This window comes from Myodes glareolus, chromosome 1, assembly GCF_982192425.1.
Source record: "Myodes glareolus chromosome 1, mMyoGla1.1, whole genome shotgun sequence".
Lineage (NCBI taxonomy): Eukaryota > Metazoa > Chordata > Mammalia > Rodentia > Cricetidae > Myodes > Myodes glareolus.
Window position 1 is genome coordinate 29,236,008 of NC_142026.1, and position 22,416 is coordinate 29,258,423.

Consider the following 22,416-nt stretch of genomic DNA (forward strand, 5'->3'; position numbering starts at 1 on the left):
TTTTTTTTTCTTTTTTGAGACTTTTTACATAGCTCTAGTTGTTTTAGAACTCACTATGTATACCAGACTCTTCAGGGATCCACCTGCTTCTGCGTCCTGAGTGCTTAGATTAAAGATGTTTGCCACTGTGATCAATGTCTGTCTGTCTGTCTGTCTATCTATTCTTATGAGACTTTTTTTTTTTTTACAGCAGTGCAGTTGGCTAAATGAAATGAGTAAATCTGTCCCTCCCTAGATTTACTCATTTCATTTTGCCAGCTGCATTGCTGTAAATAATCATTAAAAACTCTCATTCTTAGGAGATTATAAGCAGATCACACATTGTCTAGCTGTTTGTTCTGATCTGGTATACTTCACTTTTTCTTGAAATTGTTTGACAAAGATGTGTTTCTGTTTAACAGGTTTTTCCACATACAAAAATCTTTTTAAAAATACGGAGAAGAATGGCAGCAGAAACCCAGACACTAAACTTTGGGCCTGAATGGTGAGTTCAGTCTTGTCTTATTTGATATTGAATGACATAATCCACTAGTAAGAGTTATACAGGAGCTGGGTGGTGTATAAATGTGCATATTTCTGTTTCACGTGTATAGTTTAAAAATGTGACTAGCTTATAGTATCTTATATTTCATAAAGGACAACATTCTCTAATTGAATTTTTTCTTGGGTTCGTTAGGTATGGATAATGAAATTAAAACTCTATAGTTCTACCACCCTAGAAAATTATTTTTGAACCTTTGTGTATGTATAAACAATTTTACATAACTATAACAATAATACTTTAATATCTATTTTTCTACTCTTGATTTGCTTATTTAAAAATAGTTTTAATGGAAGCATTTGAAACTTTTTTATTGATGGGCTAAGCAGGTGGTCCAGAATTAATACTGGCTATTAGCAGTAGCCCATCTAGAGCTGAGTTAGCGTTTGCCATAATAACAATTAATTGACCTTTGAGTCTCTTACAGATATGTTTGGACCCCGAATATGGAATTCTCATGGAATTTTGAGATCCATCACATTATAGTGTGGCTTTCCCCCCTCTTCTTTCCCCCCCAAAGTTGGTGATTGAAGATCCTCTCTTCAGTGACGTGAATAATGATAGTTAATTTTCCATTCATACTTGGAACAAACCCCTTTGGTAATGTCAAAGGCAATATCTAAAGGAGGAATTGGATTAGCATCAGCATTCTTTATGTTTAGGTGGTGGTTTGTAAGACTTCTGTAGGAGTTCCTTGTTTGAAGAGTCTTACGAACTTACTCGATCATATACACTTTTTTTGATATGTAATTCCTAAATATTCTTAACCTTCATGGTTAGCATTTGGAGACTGAAGGAGAAAACATTTGAAGTTCTGTGAATTGACACATTGCCTATAGTTTGAGTTTATTTTGAAAATGTTGATCTAAACAATGCTGCACCTGTTTCAGATGTTTTATATTTAAAAAAGAGTTTTTCTTATTTCTAAATCACTGTTTCTAGAAAAATCAGAAATTATAAGTAAGCAAGGAAAAGGTATAAATACCTTAATTTGATCCTTAGTACCCACTGTAAATATCTTGGTGTATCTTTCCAGGTGGTTTTATGTATCTTATTTGTGTATATGTGTATTTATTTTCATAAAATAGGATCAAACTGTGCATTCAATCTTGTAACCTTAACAAAAAAAGCCTAAACCAAACAAAACCTTTTTCAATAAACGCTTTTTTGGTTCTATTAAGTAGTTTCATTGTATGAATGTACTATCATTTAATTCTCCAGATGTAGAGGCTGTTCTCAGCTGTTAGTATTATAAAAACATTTTAGCATTCTTAAGCTAAATCTTTATCCACACCATATTAACTTCTTTAATCAGGTAGATTTAAATTTATGTAGTTCACTTTGTAAACCGTTGTGTGTGCAGCTGTTCTGCTATTATTACTTTTCTTTTGTACTAATACATTCTCAAGTTTTTCTTTGTAAAATCATATTAAAATCACCGAGATACTTAAAGAGCTTTTTTCTTACAGCATCTTGCTAATAATATGTAGTGAAAATGAAGCCAGAAAATTTAACCAAAACCAAAGAATTAAAAAACAAAAACAATTCAATCAAACTGGTGATATTCTTGATTTTTTTTTTTTTAAACATCTTACATCTCTGGTTTGCACTGGAATCCTGTTGGAGTTCAAGTAAAGTTTTTGTGAATAAAGTTTCATTGGAAGACAGCCATGCTTTTTTTGTTTCCATGTTACCTTGATAGTTTTGTGCTAACTCTGGCAGGGATGAATAGTTGTATTAGAGGCTGCCTAGTTCTTAGAGCTTGTACATTTTCTCCTTGGCCCTTTGCAGAAAGTTTGCTGTTCTATGACATGTGTTACTGAACGTCAGATCATTTGCAGGTATCTCTATGCCATTGGCTCAATCTGTCAGGGGTGTTTTACTTGCTCTCCTTATTGTACCCTGAAGTATTTATAAGGTGTTTAATTTGAACTGAGTCAACTTTAGCAGATGGTAGTCATCAGTTCTGTCCTTAATCAGAAACTTCTCGTTGTTACCTAGGTTAATCCTGTATCATTGGTACTTAGGAACCGTTACTGAGGAGTGTAGAGCTGAGTAGGCACAGCCTTAATTATACCATCAGCCAAGGTAGTTTATGGAGACCTTAAACAGCCAAAACAACCCTGTACTAGAAAGTTACTTTGTTGTCACTGGAGACTTTTGGCATATTTTCTTCATGTAATATGTTCATAATAAATCTTGAGATGAGGAACTGTGTTATAATAGTTGAAAATCAAGGAACAGAGTGATTATGTTGAGTCATTTTGTAACTCTGAACCATGCAGAAACATTTAATGACTCTTTATACAGTGCTTATTTAACAAGTGATATATAAAATGACTTTTTTCTTTTAAAAGCTTTTCATCTTAGTTTTAAAAAATAAACTTGTTATTGAAAATTTTCTCCTCCCATCCTCCTCTCTAGACCTTATCTGGGGCAGTTGTGTTGATAGTAGAACATTAAGTCAGGAAGGACCATACCTATATAGCCTTACTAAACCCAACAGAATCATTAGGTTGTGGATTGTTTATTAGAATAAGAAAGTGAATTACAGATTCACCAAAATAGTGTAAAAGGATATGACAGAGTTAGTGAAGAAAATAATTTCTAGGTACAAAAACCACTCAATTTTAAATGCCTTTCTTCAAATGTTACTACTTTTGACTTTCTGACTGTACAGCTTGTATCCTCTCCTCATACTCCCTAACTCCTGTAGTGTGTATATCAAAATGTGATATACTAAATAATTCTTGCTCAGAATGCAGCCTCTAGCTCCCTAGACTGTGAGCTCCATTGTGAGCAGGCATTTGGTCTGGATTGTTGTATAGCTTGTTACTGCTGTAGTTCCAGTGCCTGGCTCGTAGGCACTCAATAAATGTCTATTAAATGAAAGAATGAAATTGCTGGAAAGTAAAGTTGTTTTCAATGTTTTGTTATTGTAAATGATATATGTATACTTCTGAATGATTTTGTTTCTATTCTGATCATTTTCTTTGGATTAATTCCCTTGAAGTAGAATTATTAAATCAAAAGTTTTACTTTTAATTTAAGGTTTAGATGACACCGTACAGATTGACCATCAGAAAGATAGTGATAACTTAATTCACTTCCTCTGTGTGTTTACGTTGTCTTTGACAAAACTTTTTCTATTTTTTTTTTTTTGAGACAAGGTTTCTCTATGTAGCTCTGGCTGTCTTAGAACTCACTCTGTAGATTGGGCTGGCCTCAAACTCACAGAGATCCACCTGCCCCGGCTTCTTGAGTGCTTAAAGTACTATCTTGATAAGTTGTTTTGGTGTTAATACTTTTGATTAAGATTAGGTCTTAATAGAATTTTTTTTGTTGGTTCTATTAACAAGAAAATTTGGAGAAAACAGTACAATGGGGAACAAAACACAGAAAAAGTCTAAATTATCCATAGTCCTACCACGAAAAGAATCTGTTGGTTTATGTCCTACTACTCTTTCATCTTTGCAAATGTGTACTTCAAGACATCTAAAAAAAAATCAGATTTTACTTGAGAAAAATTTAAGGACTGTAAATCTACTCAGATAATTTCAGAAGACTTTATTATAGCGAGAATAATTATAGACATCCTGCTTTCTGGGGAAGACACAAGCTCTCCTAGGGTCTCCTTTGTCTTCATTTTTGTGCTCTCAAGGAAGTCCCCGGTCTTTGTTTACAAAAGAGAGGGAGAGGGTTGCCGCCTCCCCTCCCCTCAGCACTTCCTCTGTTAATACAGTGAACCATTGAGGTATGTCTCTTTTCTCAACATGGTTGCCTTAGGAAAGAACTAATTCTACTATTAAGGACACTGTTATTTCTCAGTGTTGGCCAATCTTTTGAGTTAGTGCACCAGTGATTAGTTAGGCACTCCATAAAGTTTGGTTGAATAAAGGCATTCAGGCTTCATTGGCAAATGTGGCTAGAGGCACGAAAATGTAAGCCTGAGGCTGCTAGATGACTGTCCATACTCGGAGAAAAATACGAGTTCTGTCAGATGGAATGTGTTACTTTTTTCCAGTTCTCAAAAGGGGTTAAAGGGACAGTGAATGAGCTGCTGTCCAAAGGTACTTTAGAAGAGAATATTTGTTTAAAAAACAAATAAAAAACCAAAACCCAATTGTCAATTTCCTGCTGCAGTCTGTCATCATCCCCCCCGCCCCCCATGATCTTTCTGGCTATGTGTTGCTTCTCTTTCCTGTATTTGCCAGTTAACTTTTGTTGTTTCTGGTGTATTTCTTCTTCCCTGTTCCTGACAAAGGTTCAGAAAATATTTAAATATTTCTCATTGCATAAAGGCCATGTTTAAAGACAAGGATGCAAGAGTTTGCAGATTTAAGAAATAAACTTCAAGAGATTTTCCTTTAATGTGAAATGTGGGAAAGGAAGAGGTGAGCTTGGAGGCACTATTTCATGATACTTGTTAAGTTTGTTTGGCCATTGTGTACCAACAAAGAATTGGAGAGTTTTAGTCACATTTGCATTTGGAATGAGAATTGTGGAAGATAGAATAAGAGTAGTTATATTGTTCAAGATACTTACAAAAGTGTGGGAGAAAGAATTAGAAATGGTATGAGAGATTTAGAATTAAGTAAGACATCATAAATGGATATAGAAGATGGGAGAAGGTGAAGTGTGAGTTCTGAGTGTATGTGTGAGTGTATATATACAACTACATATATATATGTATATGTGTGTGTGTGTATATATATATATGGTGTGTGTGTATATGAAGACCCACCTCTGTGAGGGAGGTCAGAGCATGACTAGAAGAAAACCCAAAGCTTATGCAGAAGTAGTTTTTGATTCCCAGACTATCACACAAATACAGACATTCCAAATTGCTTTTTAAGTTGGAAGTGTGGATTTTGAATGGTAGTAAGTGAAAGTTTGGAGAATACAGTAGGGGATCCTTCTGGTCCCTGTCATTTCCAAGTGCTGAATGGTAGGACTTGACTCTGTTGTAGCCTGGGAGATGAAGGCCATGGGATTAGAACATTTCTCTTGTTTTTTTGCAGTGTTAAGGTTATTGATGAACTTTGTAGAACAATGCAGTGGTGAGGAGCCAGGTTGGTTTGGGTTTTGAATTTACAGCAAAGTAAGAAACTTCTGGAATGAGGAAAGTTGAATAGTACAGAGCTAGAAGTGAGATGGTATACTACTAAGTAGTAACTGATGTGTGTGTGTGTGTGTGTGTGTGTATCGTGAAGAACACAGGAGATCAGATTTCTAGAAAAGAGAATTGTGTGGAAGAAATTGTGTGGTGGCCTTTGGAAGGGAGATTACCCACATGCAGTGCAGCTTTTCCACATATCTAAGTGAGAGGGACTTAGAATTGACTATTGAGTCAGATCATAATGGTTATTCCAGCTCAGTGAACAACCCCCACCCCCCCTCCACCCCGCCCCAACCCTTGTAGACAGGGTTTCTCTGTGTAATAGTCCTAGCTGTTCTGGAGCTAGCTCTTGTAGACGAGGCTGGCCTCGAACTCAAAGAGATCCACCTGCCTCTGCCTCCCGAGTGCTGGGATTTAAGGTGTACGCCAATACCGCCTGGCCATTCAATAAACTATCTTAATTGCTTTAGTCTCTTCACAAATACTGGAGAGTAAACTCTCATTGTGTTATAATAGTAGATATGGTGCCTGTAAGAGGTGTTTGCTCCCTTTGGGAAGCCATTGAAGTCTATTGGAAGGGACAGAGTGGTAAATGAATTTGAAAACTTGATATGAGAGCTGTTTAAGAAATAAGGGCTTTGTGGTGGCGCACGCCTTTAATCCCAGCACTCGGGAGGCAGAGGCAGGCGGATCTCTGTGAGTTCGAGGCCAGCCTGGTCTACAAGAGCTAGTTCCAGGACAGGCACCAAAAACTACAGAGAAACCCTGTCTCAAAAAATCAAAAAATCAAAAAAAAAAAAAAAAAAAAGAAATAAGGGCTTTTAATTAGGCTATAAGGGAGTCTCTGGTAATACCAGGTGACTGTCACCGTGGTTTTTATACAAAATGGCTTAGGTGTGCCCTCTAGTGTTAGAAACTATTGGGAAGCATATTGACTTAGTATGACGTGGAAGATATTTAAAATAATTTCTGGTATTTTAAAATTAATACCTGGCAATTAAATTGGCTGTTTAAGATAAAAATTTGGGATCTCATTATTTATAGCATAATTACATTAGTCATAAAAATCCTAGCTTTGAATCTTAGTTCTGTGGTGACTGGTCAGATGCATTAGTCTCCAGTCTCCTTTCTTCCTCTTTTTTTTTTTCTTCTTCAGTGCTGGGGATGGAACCCAAGGCAGTGTCCTATCACTGAGTTTCACATTTCTTATATTTTATATTGTGTTTTTATGAAGCTTAAGTTGGATCAAGTGAACTAACATGTACACATTTTCCAGCTTCAGTTCTGGAGTTAAGTTACCTACTTTTCCAGGACAGGCTCAGTTTAATTTTTTTCTGTGCATTTATATGCGTGTGTGTGTGTGTGTGTGTATGTGTGTGTGTGTGTGTGTGTATGTGCACATGTTCATGTAGATGAGAGTGCACATAGAGAACAGAAGTCAACATTGATGGTTTTTTTCCTTTGCACTCCAGCCCTTTTGTTTGTTTGTTTGTTTGTTTGTTTTTGATACAGGGTTTTTCTGCATATCTTTGGAGCCTGTCCTGGCACTCACTCTGTAGACCTTGAACTCACAGAGATCCACCCGCCTCTGCCTCCCAAGTGGGCACTTCAGCTTATTTTTTGAAACAGGTTCTCTTATTGAACCTGAAACTCTTAGGCTGAACAAACAGACTGGCCAGTAAGCTTCTCCTACTTCTATTCTTCTGTGGAATTGCAGGCAGTTTTTACTACATCTGCTCTTTTAAAACATGGGTGAGCGGGGATCTGAATTCATGCCTTTGCACTTGCCTAGCAAGTTCTTTACACACTGAGCGATTTCCCCAACAGATAGAGCCCAACTTTTGAACTTCTAATGGGAAAGTTTCTTGAAGGCCTTTCATCAGTGGTTGGCTTATTCCTTTGAGGAGTGTTTTTCTGTCTTTAGTATGTCTTTTGGGCATTGAACCACATTCTCTGTCAAGAATTTGAAAAGAAACAAAGACCAACTCAGTAGTTGTGAGTACTCCTGGTACTTCCTTTGGAGAAATGGGGGAATCTGGGACTAATGCAAGAAGTTATATATGATAACCCTGGAACACTTAAAGATTTAGTAGGGGCATGTCCAAAGGACTCATCAGGAGCCATTCGGAGAGTATCTTACTAGTCAAAGATGAGAGAGATAGTGGGAATATTGTCAAAAATAGTTCCACTGTATTTAAATACATCAAGAAGTAATTCATTACTGTTGATTATTATTTTGAAAATAAGACTTTTTTTCTTTCCTGTGTAAACTGTTAACATTGAGTCACTGTTCTAAATAATATAAGAGATTAGTTTCTCTTTGCAGAAATGCTACAAGAAAAGAGGTTAGCGAAGTTAGGTATCTAAACATGGACCGTTAGTACTTGCTAGTAGTTCAGAAAACTTAAGTAGGCATTGTGTGTCTCATGATGGAATAGTATACTACCACAGGGGAGGGATTGCCAAAACAATATAACACATCTTATCAGCTATATCCACTTATTGATTTAAATGATAAGATCAGCAATTTCAGACTTGAAAAAAATCTTTTTGTGATAATTTACATATAAAATAATAGGCCAAAAATTTCCATCCGAATAGCATCAAAGACTTAGTGGCATGGTACAGAGAGCTAGGTTGGCCATGGATTGTTGTTTTGGGCTTGAGTGATTAGTACATTTGAGTTGGTTATATGCTTCTTAATATTTCTTTATATGTTCAGAGTTGTCCGTTATGTTTTTAAAGAGGATAAGAAGATAGAAACATTGGAAAGAACCATTCTCACCATAGTTTACTAGTAGTGTCTATTCTTTTTTTCTTCAGTATTCTGCATGTAAACATGTTTTTATGTTTACCAAGCATGTGCCCTTTTTTGAATAATAGGCAAATATTTATTCTGTTGGTCTTCATATTAATTTTTAATGCTTAGCAATTTTGAGGATATATTTTAGAATATCTGTTGAACTTGTCCATTAGGTTATATCACATGCATTAAAGTAACTTAGTCTATTTCATCCTTTGTATCTGTTACTGCACAAAATTTTGGGTAGCCCCACATTATCAACCAACCAACAGACCTATCTACAACCAATCTACTTTCCTTTATCCCAGGGTTTTTTGTTTGTTTTGTTTTTGTTTTTGTTTTTGTTTTTAGACAGGGTTCTCTGTGTAGTCCTGACTGCCTTGTAACTTGATAGTAGACCAGTCAGACTGGCCTTGAATTTATAGAGTTCTCCTGCTTTGGCTTCCCAAGTGCTGGGATTAAAGGCATGTACCATCGTGACTTGGTAGTAGCTTCTTTTTCCTAGTTTTGCTGAATATCCCCTTCTGTTCCTGGCTCTTTCTCTTTTTATAACATTACTTTGGGCTGGGGAACAGCTCAGTTGTGAGTGTGAATACAGTATCTGGGTTTGACAGATACTGCCTAAAACTGTGCCTGCTTTCAGGCCTGAATGCAAATGAAGGCAGGAGGATAGGAAGTTTAAGGTCATCCTTCGCTATATAGCGGTGAGTTCAAACCAGTCTGAGCTGTGTGAGACATTGTCTCAAAAACAAACAAACAAAAATGAAACCCCAAACGATTATTTTTGGTAGTACTGAGATTCAAACCTAGGAGCAAGCCTGATCTCTCAAGACATTTTTAGCTTACTGTTTAAGTTTCTGCATTTAGCCTTCTTTATGTTCCATACTCTGTTAAATGTTTTAACTGTTACCAACTATCCAAAGAGTTTTTAAATACTTGGCTATTTCAAAATCATTCTTGAAAGTGACTATTGCAATTTATAATTTTTACCCCTCTTCATCTCTCTTTTCAGTCTTGCATGGTAGTCAGAAAGTACAAGAACAGTTTCATACATTCATACACCTTATAATCCTTTAAAAATATTTTTAATTTTGTGTGCATGCACTTGAGCACTGGCTTTGGATCTTCTGGAGCTAGTTACAGGCCCTTGTAAGCTGCCTGATGAAGGTGCTGGGAACCAAACTCAAGTACTCTGCATGAACAGTGCATACTCTTAACTACTGAAACATCTTTATTTTTGTTTTAAAATATTTAATTATTTATTATGTATACAATATTCTGTCTGTGTATGTCTGCAGGCCAGAAGAGGGCACCCGACTTCATTACAGATGGTTGTGAGCATTCCAGATGTGGTTGCTGGGAATTGAACTCAGGACCTTTGGAAGAGCAGACAATGCTCTTAACCACTGAGCCATCTCTCCAGCCTCGCTGAAACATCTTTCTTTAAAAAAAAAAAATAATAATATATATTTTTTCCCCTGAGACAGTTTTCTGTGTAACCCTGGCTGCCTTGGAACTCACTTTATAGTCCTGGCTGGCCCCAAACTCAGAAATCCACCTATTTAATCCCAGCCTACAGAGTGTTGGGATTAAATGCTTATGTCACCATTCTTGGCTTACTTTAAAAATTAAAAAAAAAAAAGTGTGTGTGTGAGTGTGTGTGTGTATATACACACATGTGCATATGCAGAGATCAGAGGACAGCTTCAGAGTTGTTTCTCTTCACCTTTATCTGAGTTCCAGGGATTGAATTATTGTCTGCAGGCTTTTGTGCCCTTACCTGCTGAGCCTTCTTGCTGACCTGTGACTTAGGATCTTATGAGCTCTATTTGAGTGTTTCTGTTGTTTCACACCCTCACCAATACTTGTTATTAAGCTTAGTAATTTTTTTGTGAGTCTTATTGTCCCTGCTTTTGTATTTTGGTTAAAAAAGAAAGTCTCTTCTCTCCAAACTTGAAGCTTCTTAGAGACAACCGTGGCATCTTTAGGTGTTGGAATTGCTAAATTATCACTGATGGTCTAGTTAGCACTTAGTGGATTTCTCACTGTGCTGTGGTGGAGGCTTATATTAATCTCAAAAATCTTTGCTGTGTAAGATAATGAAGTTTTTGCTCTTTCTATGAATTGCAGTGTATCTTATACTGTATTATATAAAAAACATGCAGTGTCAGAATATCTGTCCTTCATTTTGTATTCTCCCTTTTTCCTATTTTAGGCTCCGTGCTCTGTCCAGTGGTGGGAGTATTACTTCCCCTCCTCTTTCTCCAGCCCTGCCAAAGTATAAATTAGCAGATTATCGTTACGGTAGAGAAGAAATGTTAGCACTTTTCCTTAAAGACTACAAGGTAAGAAAATACAAAGAGTTGAGAATTGTAGATGAGACTAGTATGGACGGTGAAACTGATCTGTGTCTAATAGACTCTTGGTTTTTCCATCTTACCCCTTACTTGTATTGAAACATAGAGTGATTAATAGTGACTGAGGGATGTGCTGTCCTTAGAGAAAACCCATGATGTCATTATGCATCAGGAGGCTTGGTGGCAGCAGAACAGTCAGCACTGTTGATACCTCCTCTTTTCTCCCTTCTCCATTTCTTTCCCTTCTCTCTGTGTACCTCTTACTTTCCCTCCCAATCAGGGTCCAGGATTGAGGGAAGACCAGCTTTCCTCTTCCTGCCCTTAAATAGAAAGGTGTAGTACAGAGAACTTTTAAAATTAACACTTGCTTCACTTAAAAAAGGACCAGGTTGAAACAGTGTAGACTTTTCTTATCTGACCAGGGAAGATAATATCTTTTGTTTTTCTCAATATGCTTTATTTTTAACTTATTAATGGATGGGGAATCACAAATTTTAGTTGCTAAGAATAGACACAATTGCTTTGGAATTTCCTTAGCATCTGCTTTAAGCTAAATGTGGAGATTTTTATTCCTCTACTCTGTTCTTTGGAATATCAGACTTAATACCAAGTCCAAAGGAAGTGACTTCATGGGTGGAGATGGTGGGTGACTGGAGTATTGTATTTTATTTATTGAGACAGGGTCTTACTATATAGCCTTGGATAGCCTAAAGGTCCCTGTGTAGACCAGGCTGACTCAGATCTGCCTCCCTCTACCTCCCTCTACCTCCCTCTGCCTCCCTCTGCTAAGATTAAAGGTATGTACCACCATGCCTGGTTGTAACTGGAATTTTCATGTTATAACTGCATAATTAATAGAAGTAAATTGTAATTGAATAACCTTTTTATATTTATATTAGTCATTGCTAGAAAATAGCAATGGTTTATCTTCTTGTAAAGTTGGAGAAATAACAACTTTATGGCCTTGTATTTATCACATAGATACCTTTTGACCTTCTGGAGAAAGAATTCCTGCCTATCCTACAGGAGGATCCCCTGCCACCATTGGCTCTAGTACCCTTTACAGAAGAAGAACAGGTTTGTACTTATCTCTGAGCCGCAGGTCCAACCTTTGTTTTTCTTTCTGTAGTATGGATCTTGAAAATCATTGTTAAGGATATACTAAGGATAGCTACATCAGCAAAGGTTAAACATTCTTACTAATGTTTGGAATGTTTAGGGCTTTGAGTTGCCAAAGTTTTGCTTCAGATTCTGAAAGTGATGAGTACTATGCAGACATCAGGAAATCTTCCTAGATCTTTTTTCTTTTTAATTAAAAAATTAGTTTTTATATGTATATGGATGTTTGCCTTTCATGTATTCTGCGTATCACATGTGTGCCTGGACCCCAAAGAGGCCAGAAGAGTACTTCAGAGTTATAAATAGTTGTATAAATAGTTATGAACCACCATGTGGATGCTGGGAATTGAACCCATGTCTTCTGGAAGATCAGCCAGTGCTCTTAACTGCTAATCTGTCTCTATAGTCCTGTTTCTAGAATTTTAAGGACAGTGGAAACTATCCTTTATAAAATACTCAGATTAAGGGGAGATGTCATTACTCTCCAAGAAGAAAGAGGAAGATCATCTTTGTAGAAAAGCATACTTTTTCACAGGTGAATGCTACCTGAATTCCTGCCAGTGAATTCATCTAACCACTAGAGAAAGAAATTTAAATCTTCAGCTTAGAACATTTCTGATGCCTTTCTGTCAGCACTGCTCTTGGTGGTTCCTTTTTTGTAGGTGTGGTGGTAATGTTGCAAGAAAGATTTTTGGTCTAGAAAGTGGCAGTTTTGTGTTGTGACCTTAATTGTATGTAGGTGAAAGATTGATTTCAAGGAGTTTATAGATAGTGCACTGCAGTGGAGAAAAGAAATTTTGTTGGAATTCTGTATTCCATGTTAAATGAAGAATCCTCTCAGCTTTTTTTTTTTTAAAAAAAGGTATAGTGCCTTTTGTAGCCCAGACTGATTTGAAATGTAGCCAGGGAAGACCTTGAACTCTTGATCCTCTTGTCTCTACCTCTGAGTGCTGCGATTATAGGCATTGAGCAATATGTCTGATTTCATATTTCATTGCATATGAGCAATATGCATTGGTGAGGATTATATTCCGGGCTTTGTACATGATAAGCAAGTGTTCTACTAGCTGAGCTATATCTCCTGCCATTTGACTCTTTTTAAAAAAAAATAACTTTGAGACAAAATCCCCATCATAAAATTGACCTTTTTAAATTTTGTGACAGGGTCTCATGTAGCCTAGCCTAATGTAGCCTTAAACTCACAGCTGAAGATAACCTTGAGCTTCTGAACCTGCCTCCACCTCTTAAGTGTTGGGATTGTCGATGTGCATCATCACATTCAGCAAAGTTTATCATTTTGTGTGTACAAATACACATGCATGTGCAGGTACATGTGGAGGCTAGAGAACAAACTCGGTTGCCATTCATTCCTCAGGTGCTTTGTTCCTTCTTTTTGTTAATTATTAATTTTTATTATTTTGTAATTGTACATATGAATGAATCCTTTGCATATTGACTATTCTGACCTCCCATCTCTCTACCACCTCGTCCACTCTGTCCCCATCTCACAAATCTTTCTTAGATGTTCATGTTTATGATCTGCTAAGATTAACCAGAGACACCTGTGTGACCATGGGTTGGAACTTGGTGGGTTAGAGGGCACACAACTAAAGACAGTGATTTTTCCCCACCTCCCAGAACCTATTAAAAACAATAGTTCAGAGGGAAAGGATAGGGCCCTGTGAGCCATTCCCCTTTACTTGACTGATTGTTGACAGAGCCAGCCTTGTATGGTTCCAGTGCAGTGATTATAGTTGATACATGTTAATGATTTAACATTACATTTTATTGAGTCTAGGGGATGGCAGTTCTTGGCCCTTCAGGCTCTTTTGTACTGGATAGCCCCTCTTCCTCAGTGTCTAAGATCTCTAGGACTTTTATTTTGAAGGCACATTGAGTTTTGTTAAATATCTTTTCTACATTGATTGAGATGTGATTGCTGTTAAGTTTCTTTATATGATGTATTACTTACTAGTTTGTATATGTTGAACCAACCTTGCATCTGTGGAATGAAGCTCACATGGTCTTGATGCTTGGTCTTCTTAATGTAGCTCCTGAATTCAGCTTCCAGGATTTGGTTTTTGTTTTGCAGCATTTAAAAAAATCTACACATTTGCATATTTTAGTAATGAGTAAGAAATCAAGTGACTTAAATGTAAAAATTTACAGGGCTGGGGAGATGGCACAGTGGGGACATTGATTCTCCAGCACTCATAAAAGTTGTATGCAGTGACACATGCCTGCAATCTCATCGTTTGGAGGTATAAAGAGGATCCTGGGGACTTGCTGGCTAGCCGGTTTAATCAGTCTGTGGGTTCAGTTAGAGATCTCAAAACAATAAATAAATAATAAGTAATTTGTAGGGGGAAGGAAGGAGAGCTGGCTCAGTTGATTAAGAGTGCTTCTACAGCAAGCTAGGATCTGAATTTAGATCCTAGTAGCCATGCAGAAGCTGGGCATGTACATGTCTATAATCTAGTGATTCTGAGAGCAGAGACAGGAGGATAACTGGGGCTTGCTGACTGACAGCTTAGCTTCAGTTTCAGTGGGAGATTGTCTCAAGGAGTACGTGGAAAAAGATAGATTGTGATGTCTTTTCTGGCCTCTGTACAAGTATATCCCTGAACATACATGTATGCATGCAACATACATACACAGTACTTGTTTGCAAGTTCTCTCTCTGTCCCCCCCCCCCCCCCACACACAGAGTAATAAAAAGAGAAAAGGAAATAAAACTCCCATGTGTTGACCCGGCTTCTACATGGGTGCACACACTCTACCCCCTTCATACACATTCACATGTGCACAAATACTTGTCTACTCATGCAATAATAATGGACCAGAAAGATGGCTCATCGGGTAAAAAAAAGCTCTTGCTTAACAAGCATGCAACCTGAGTTTGATTCCTGGCACATATGTTAAAAAAATACACATGCAGTGGCACACATCTGTAATCTCAGCTTTCCTAAGGCAGAATAAGAGGAAGAGACAGAACCATTGGGAAGCTCTCAGACCTGCTACTCTGGAATATGAAGCACAATAATAAAATCAAGAAGGCCTAGGAGATGACTCAGTGAGTAAAGGAATTTGCTGCCAGACCTGATAGCCCAAGTTTGATCCCTGGGACCCACGTGGTAGAAGTAAGAATTGAATCTTAGAGTTGTCTTTGCCCTGTAGGTGTTGGTGATGGCACAGGTGTACCTTTCACACGCACACAGTAACTAAAAGTATAATAATAATAATAATAATAATAATAATAATATAATATTAATAAAATAAGAGGGAACCTGTTTTAACAAGGTGGAATGCAAGATTTGGCTCCCTAAAGTTCTTTGACCTCCACACATGCACCATGGCACATGCTTTCCCTGCCCCACTAAATAAATGGATAAATAGTAAAAACATAACTCTATAAGAGATGCTTAAAAATAAAAAATGTACAAAACAGTGTATCATAATAATACAATAATAGAAAACTCTTCAGTCTCTTCCCCCTCTGTGTGTCCTCTTTCCCTGAAGGAAGGGAGTGATAGCAGTATATGTAGATACATGTGTATTTTTTTGGCTGGGTCTCTATATTGCCCAGGTAGTCTCAAACTTGTGGACTCAAAGTATATTTTCTCCCTGTGTAAGGATTACATGTGGACATCACCGTGCACAGTTCTTGTATTTTTTCCAAATAAACACATATTTTTCTTTTTATACAAATGGTACTATTTGCATCACACATTATTCTGCCTTTTTTACAAAAACTTTTATTGAAATAATTCTTTGTACATTTAGAAAAAGTTTCTGTGTGAGTTTGCTCTCTGTCTCTGGTGGTGAAATTGCAAGTCCTTACCATTTATATTTCTCTTACTGTTGTTCTCTGAATTTTTCTTTTATGTACTAGTCTTTCCTTCACTGGTTTGTACTGTTTGTATGCGCTCCTTATATTTTCAAGTCTGTTGGATAGTTGACCTTGATCAATTTTTGAAAATTCTTTCTACATTTGTGATTTTAATTACAGCTTCAGTTCTGGGCAGTGAGCCTAGGGCCTTCAGTGTGCTAGCCAAGCCCTTTACTATTAAGCTGTGTCCAGCCCTGTGCACTAATTTTTATATCCCTCATGTAGATTTTTTATTGTTTTTAATTGAGGTATACATTTTTTTCCCACTCTCCTTCCTTCCTCTCCTCTCTCATTCTACCCTTATGTAGTTTACTGGCATTATTTTGTGAACTTTCTTGTTTGGGGGGTATTTGTACTTATTTGTAATCATAATTTTTTTCTTACAATAATAGTTTTGAGATTTCTGGAGGTGACACTGGCCAGAAAAGCTTTTAAAACATATCGGGGGGGGGGGGGTCGCTGGAGAGATGACTCAGTGGTTAAGAGCATTGCCTGCTTTTCCAAAGGTCCTGAGTTCAATTCCCGGCAACCACATGGTGGCTCACAACCATCTGTAATGGGGTCTGGTGCCCTCTTCTGGCCTGCAAATTTACACACAGACAGAATATTGTATACATAATAAATAAATATTTTTTTTTAAAATATGCTGGCCTTTGAATCAAAAGAATGAGTTATAAATATCCTATAAAATTCCTTTTTCCCTCCCTCTGCCCCTCCCTCTCTCCCTCCTTTCCTCCTTCCTTTCCTCCTTCCTCCTTTCTCCTTTTTCTTCTTATTTGTCTCTTTCTCTTCTTATTTTTGAGACAGGGTTTCTCTATGTAGCCTGTGCTGCCCTGGAACTCACTCTGTAGATGAGACTGGCCTCTAAATCAGAGATCCACCTGCCTCTGCCTCCTGAGTGCTGGTATTAAAGACATGCACCACCACTCCCTGCCCCATAATATTTTCCTTCCTTCCTTCCTTCCTTCCTTCCTTCCTTCCTTCCTTCCTTCCTTCCTTCCTTCCTTCCTTCCTTCCTGTTTTATTTTTGCAATAAAATTCACATTGCACAAAAGTCACTCTTAGCTATTTTAAGTATACAGTTCATGGATTTTAATAGTTTCACGTTATGTTTTCCAGAATATTTTCACCATCCAAATAAGAAACACTATATTTATTTTATTTTTTTGTATTCCCTAGACAATTTTATTTCATAAAGTAAAAGTCAATTATATGCATTTATAAAATCAGCAGAGACCAAATGGGATGGTAGGATTTGATGCAATACAGTTTTTGTCTCCAGAGTAGTTTTTATTAGAATTCTCTAGTTAGACTTAGTGGATTATTATTATTTTTTTAAATTGTTTTTATTGAACTCTATTTTTTTTCTCTGCTCCCCTCCTCTCCTCTTCTACCCTTTCTCATGGTCCGTATGCTCCTGACTTACTCAGGAGATCTTGTCTTTTTCTACTTCCCATGTAGATTAGGTTTATTTTCTCTTTGTTGTCTAGGTTTTCTGGGGTTGTGAGATGTTAGGCTGGTTTTTTCAAAAATAAGGAACGCTTTATGAATTTGGGTGTTGTCCTTGCACAGGGACCATGCTAATCTTCTCTGTATCATTCCAATTTTAGTATATGTGCTGCCGAAGCGAGCACCCATAACATTTTTAAGAAGTCAGAATGCAGTAATTGGTTACATGAATCATTGGGGAAAATTATAAAGATTATTCAACAAATACTACTTTAAAATTGTTGATTAACATTGCCGAACCAGTTACTGGAAATGATTGATGTTGACTTTTTGAACTATGGTTTAAATTAAATACTGTCTCATTCTGTAGAACATTGTAGAGGAGAATTCCAAGCCTCTGTTACTTAAATTAGCCATTATTGGTTAATGTTTAGGTAGCTTTTAGGTTTTGCTTTTTAAAACAGTACTGCCTTTAGTGATCTATTTACTTACGTTATTTTTTACATATGTAAGTAGTAGAATTTTTATGTTAAAAATATATGAGCTCTTAAATATACATTGAGAATTTGCCTTTTAAAGAGATTAAACTAGTTTGTACTTTAGCAGTAATACTTGAAAATACATGATTTTCTCTGTTTTTCCACATGATATATTTGGCTTTATACAGAGGTGTTGCATGGGATCCTAGTATACAAAATGCAGTTGGCATTTATCTTTCCTTTTAGAAAATATTATTTTAATTATATGTGTGTTTTGCTTACGTCTGTGCATCATGTGTACGCCTTGTGCCTACAAAGGTCTGAAGAGGGCACCTGATCCCTGAAACTGGTGGTGAGCTGCCATATGGGTTCTTGCCAGGTCCTCTGCCAAGAGCAGCCTATGCTGTTAACCTCTGAGCATCTCTCTAGCCTTGACCTCTTTTATTTATTTATTTATTTTTTTAACCTCTAAAGTATTGCAACAAATTAATTAAGATTGGGGCTTCATAGATTTGTTTAATTTTAATAATGCCAAGCGGCAAATTTAGTAGTCCACTGATTACTTTATAACAAAAGGTAAGTTAATGTGTTTCAACCATGGTTTATTAAATTTTACTAAATAATAGCTTGAAATTAATGCTTTTTGAGTGAGGTATTTCTTCTTAACTTCTGGTTTTAGTTTTAGTAATGGGCTTTTGTTTTGAAGTTACCTTACTACATGATCAAAGAAAATTTTGTTTACATAGTTCTAAAAGTTACTTGGGTAAATCACAGTGAATAAAATTGAGAGAAAGATAAATGAGAGGAAAAATGGTACACATATTTAAAATTCAGTAATAAAAACAGAATTTTAATCAATTTCATGCTCTTTAAAAGAATATAGTATAGATGCCATTTTAGTAATTTTGGAATTTAAGAACACTGAAGAGTGAAGTAGATTGAAGTTCATAACTTTCTTTCACCTACACATTTTTGTTTTGGATGGTACTGGGACTTGAACCCAAGACTTATGCATGGTAGCCAAACACTGTATCATTGGCCGTTCTCATTCTTTTTTTTTTTTTAAACCTTTGGAGATAGGATCTTATCAAGTTAATCAAGCTGACCTGTAACTTAAAGCAACCTATGCAGGCTTCCTCCTGGGGATCCTTCTGTCCTAGCCTCCTGAGTTCTGAGATTACTGGCATATACTACTTCACCCAGCCTAAAGTTCACATCTTACTCCCTTGCCAAAGGGTTTGGTGACTTTATCCATATCTGTGGTTCATTTCCTTGTTGTGTCATACCCATATACATCTGTGCAAATGGGTACTAGGTTTTAGGTGTACATGATCATTTAATCTTTTGCAGTATTTTTGTTTAAACTCTTTTGCAGAACTTTCTGTTAAATTTCCAGGTTTTTCTATTTTATAGTTTATTTAAAGACTTAACATTTCTTGTTACCTTTTCCTAATTCTTCTTCATTTAATTTAACCAGGTGTGTCAATAGACATATTTTTAACTCCCTGTCCTCCCCCTTTCTCATGTGGATACCCACTTCCTACTCTAATTGTACTTGATTATATTCCAGAGTGGCTCTGGGTACAGTTGCAGGTTTGTACTTAACATGATTTGTGTTTGTACTTATGTGTACTTATGTGTGATCACATACTCACACATACCCACACATAAATTCTTTACATGATTAGCAGATAAATGCATGCACATCACGTGATTGTCCTCATGTAGGTTTTTACTTGACCATTTCTCATTCACTGCTGATTTCTGTGACTCTAGCAAATGCGACTTGGAGTTGCTACCCCACATTTTTGAGTACAATCAGGTTGAAAGGATTATCTTTTTATCATGTTTCCTTTGCTTCAGACCTTTTAATGATAGTCTTTTCTCCTCTCATAAGATGAAGACATTTCAGTACCATTTAAAAAAATGAAATGTAATCACTTTATTATAATGAACTCACAGAAGCATCACACAGATTTTGATAGCCACACAAACAGACATTTGTCCAGTCCTAAACTCCATGGATCTCAGTAAATTTCTGTATTGTTAGAATGTAACTCTAAAAGTACCAATTTAACCTAGCCTCCTTTTACAAAACTTTCTCTGCTGTCTGTTTTGTCTGCATCTGAATAAGAAGAGCACATTTACTTTGCTTTCTTATGTATAGTATTTCCTCAACAAATCTATCTTTATGTAAGGCATTGGTGTCAACTTTGCTGATCTGAAAGGTTAATTTGAAATTGTTTCAAGACTAGCCTGGTCTATAAAGCAAATTTTAGGCCAGCTAGGACTACATAGTGAGACTCTGTTTCAAAGACAGAAAGTAAGAAATTGTTTGGTAACTAGATTTGAATGCTCTTTATATGCCATGAAATTATAATTTTCCATTGCTTATAGTACTTGGATATCATTACATTTTAGATGCGGTGGGAGACAGGGAGAAACAATATGTAGTTTTGTGTGTTTTATCCATTTTTATTTTTATTTTTTGGCAGAGAAACTTTTCCATGTCTGTAAATAGTGCTGCTGTCCTGCGATTGACAGGACGAGGAGGAGGAGGAGGAACAGTGGTGGGGGCTCCTAGAGGTCGAAGTTCTTCAAGAGGGCGAGGTGAGCTATATGAAAAAAATAATCATGGAAGAGGAGGAGGAGGCTGGGGAAATCACTAAATACTTTATTGTCTAATTGAAAATCAAGCTAACTGCTCTTTGATGTTGACTGCAAATGCTTGAACATTTATTTTCTGCAACATTTCTGAAATGCCTTCTCTACAGCCTCTGCTTTGAAGAGAAATATGTTTCTAGCTATATAGGTTGAAGCAGGAGGGAAACTACACAGTCCTGGTTAACTTCTTAAGAGTAATTATTGTTCACATTCTTTATCCCTTGAGCTTCACATTTTGAGAACTAGAGCATCCTGAAGGGTTTTGGTTGCCACACTGAAGTCCCTGTGGACCTGCCTACAATATAGCAGTTCTTTACAAGGGCCATGTGCAGATATTACCATAGCCAGGAGGAGTTTAGTAAGAAACACTTTGACACCTTTCAAGGGCTAGACCTTGTAGTGGGCAGAGCAAAATATAACCAGGTAGTGTCCACCGGTATGTGTAGTTTTATGAATTTATCCTTTTTCTTAGAATGTTTCTGATTTTTTCCCTATTTTGCATTCATTGGTTTTCTGTTAAAACCTTTCTTGATGTTTATAATAGGTATTCTTCCTTCACCATGAGGATTGAATCATATATTAGTCCAAATGTATTGTAATTTTTCTCTAAGAGATGCTTTAGACGTAGAATTGGGTGTCAGCAATGGCCAAAGCCATTGCATCCACATTATGTGTGGGCACAATTATGGATATACCTACAGTTTTTTTGAATTTTATTTCAAAAGATTTTGAACATTATGTATTTCTTGTGAATGATTCATGCACTTTTTAAAATGGAGAATGTATTGTTGGAATACAACTTCCGTGAAGGTTTGTGAACGATGAAGAGGCTAATTAAAATTTCATGTTTTTTCACTAGGTACAATCTATTTTTTTTCTCTGTAGTTTGTCTTAGTGTGTAACAGTAGTTTTTTGCCTGAGTTTTGATGATAGACTCATCTGTAGAACTTAGTAAGAAACAGCTTTACCACAGACATTGAGGTGATGAGAGTTAGGCATGTCTGTTTCACAAGTTATGCCCAAATCATCATCATCTGGGATCTGTGCATATTGGTGTATGGTGATATTTTGAGTTGGAACTGACTTATAATGATTCTGGCCTCTCCATGGGCATTTCCCATGCTTTTGTCCTGTGGGAGGCAGTAAGAAAAAGTTTCATTCTGGCAGCTTTCCCTCCTGTGCTCTTCAGGTTAATTAAACCAGAGAAAAATTTCCTTAATCAAGAGTACAGACCACACACATTCTCCACCTGGTCTCTGTAGGCCTTAGAAAAACCTTACATGTTAAGAAAAGAGCAGAATCTGGGTGTGGTATTGCATGCCTGCAATCCCAGCACTGGGGGGGGGGGGGGTATTATCAGGAGGGTCAGGAGTTTAAGCCCAAATTTCAGCTATGTTGAGAGTTTAAGGCTAGCCTGAGCCACAGTAGATTCTCCTCATTAGATTCTCCTATAGCAATAAAATCAAACTGCCCCCCTACACTCAACAAATGCAGTGTGCCAAAGTAACAACAAATAGAAATAAGTGAAGGAATGGTGAGTTTTCCTGTTTTTTTTTTTTTTTTTTTTTTGATCAGAACTTACCTAAAACCCATATAAAGTACATATGCTGTGACACACAGTAGTAAATTAACATGTTAGTGTTGAAGGGTACAAAATTAGTTAAATGGATATACTCAGCTTTGTGAAAATACTTGGGATGTTATGGTCACAGTGATCTGTGATCTTGTTTAATTTTCGTTTAATTTTAACTTATGATTAAATAATGATTATTGTGGCTTTTCTAAGCTCAAGGAAAAACTCATATGCAAATCTACTGGCTTCTAAACTTCCTGTCTAGAATATCCTGTCATAGTAAAATTTAAGTGAACAAATGGTTAGTGGAAACAATGTAATATTCTTATCTTTTTAAAAATCTTGTCTGGATGCTTAAAAAAATTCATAAACTGTAAATTGCTGCATTAGAATTGTTAAAAGGAAGCCTATTTCAATCTTTTA

General features: G+C 36.5%; 1 protein-coding gene and 1 non-coding gene across 7 annotated transcripts in view; one reads left to right on the top strand and one right to left on the bottom strand.

The window, feature by feature from the left end:
* Gigyf2 (GRB10 interacting GYF protein 2) overlaps positions 1–22,416 on the top strand; it is a 137,306-nt gene that overhangs the window by 28,774 nt on the left and 86,116 nt on the right. For all 6 annotated transcript variants that reach the window (XM_085697113.2, XM_087905132.1, XM_085697125.2 and 3 more), the window contains 4 exons: positions 402–484; positions 10,679–10,808; positions 11,802–11,897; positions 20,252–20,366. In XM_085697113.2, coding sequence (XP_085553239.2) covers positions 444–484; positions 10,679–10,808; positions 11,802–11,897; positions 20,252–20,366 — 382 coding nt within the window. In that variant the 5' untranslated portion in view covers positions 402–443. The remainder of the gene's footprint in view (positions 1–401; positions 485–10,678; positions 10,809–11,801; positions 11,898–20,251; positions 20,367–22,416) is intronic.
* LOC125396906 (U6 spliceosomal RNA) lies at positions 17,356–17,462 on the bottom strand. Its single transcript, XR_007230934.1, has one exon. It is a non-coding gene; the product is annotated as a U6 spliceosomal RNA (small nuclear RNA).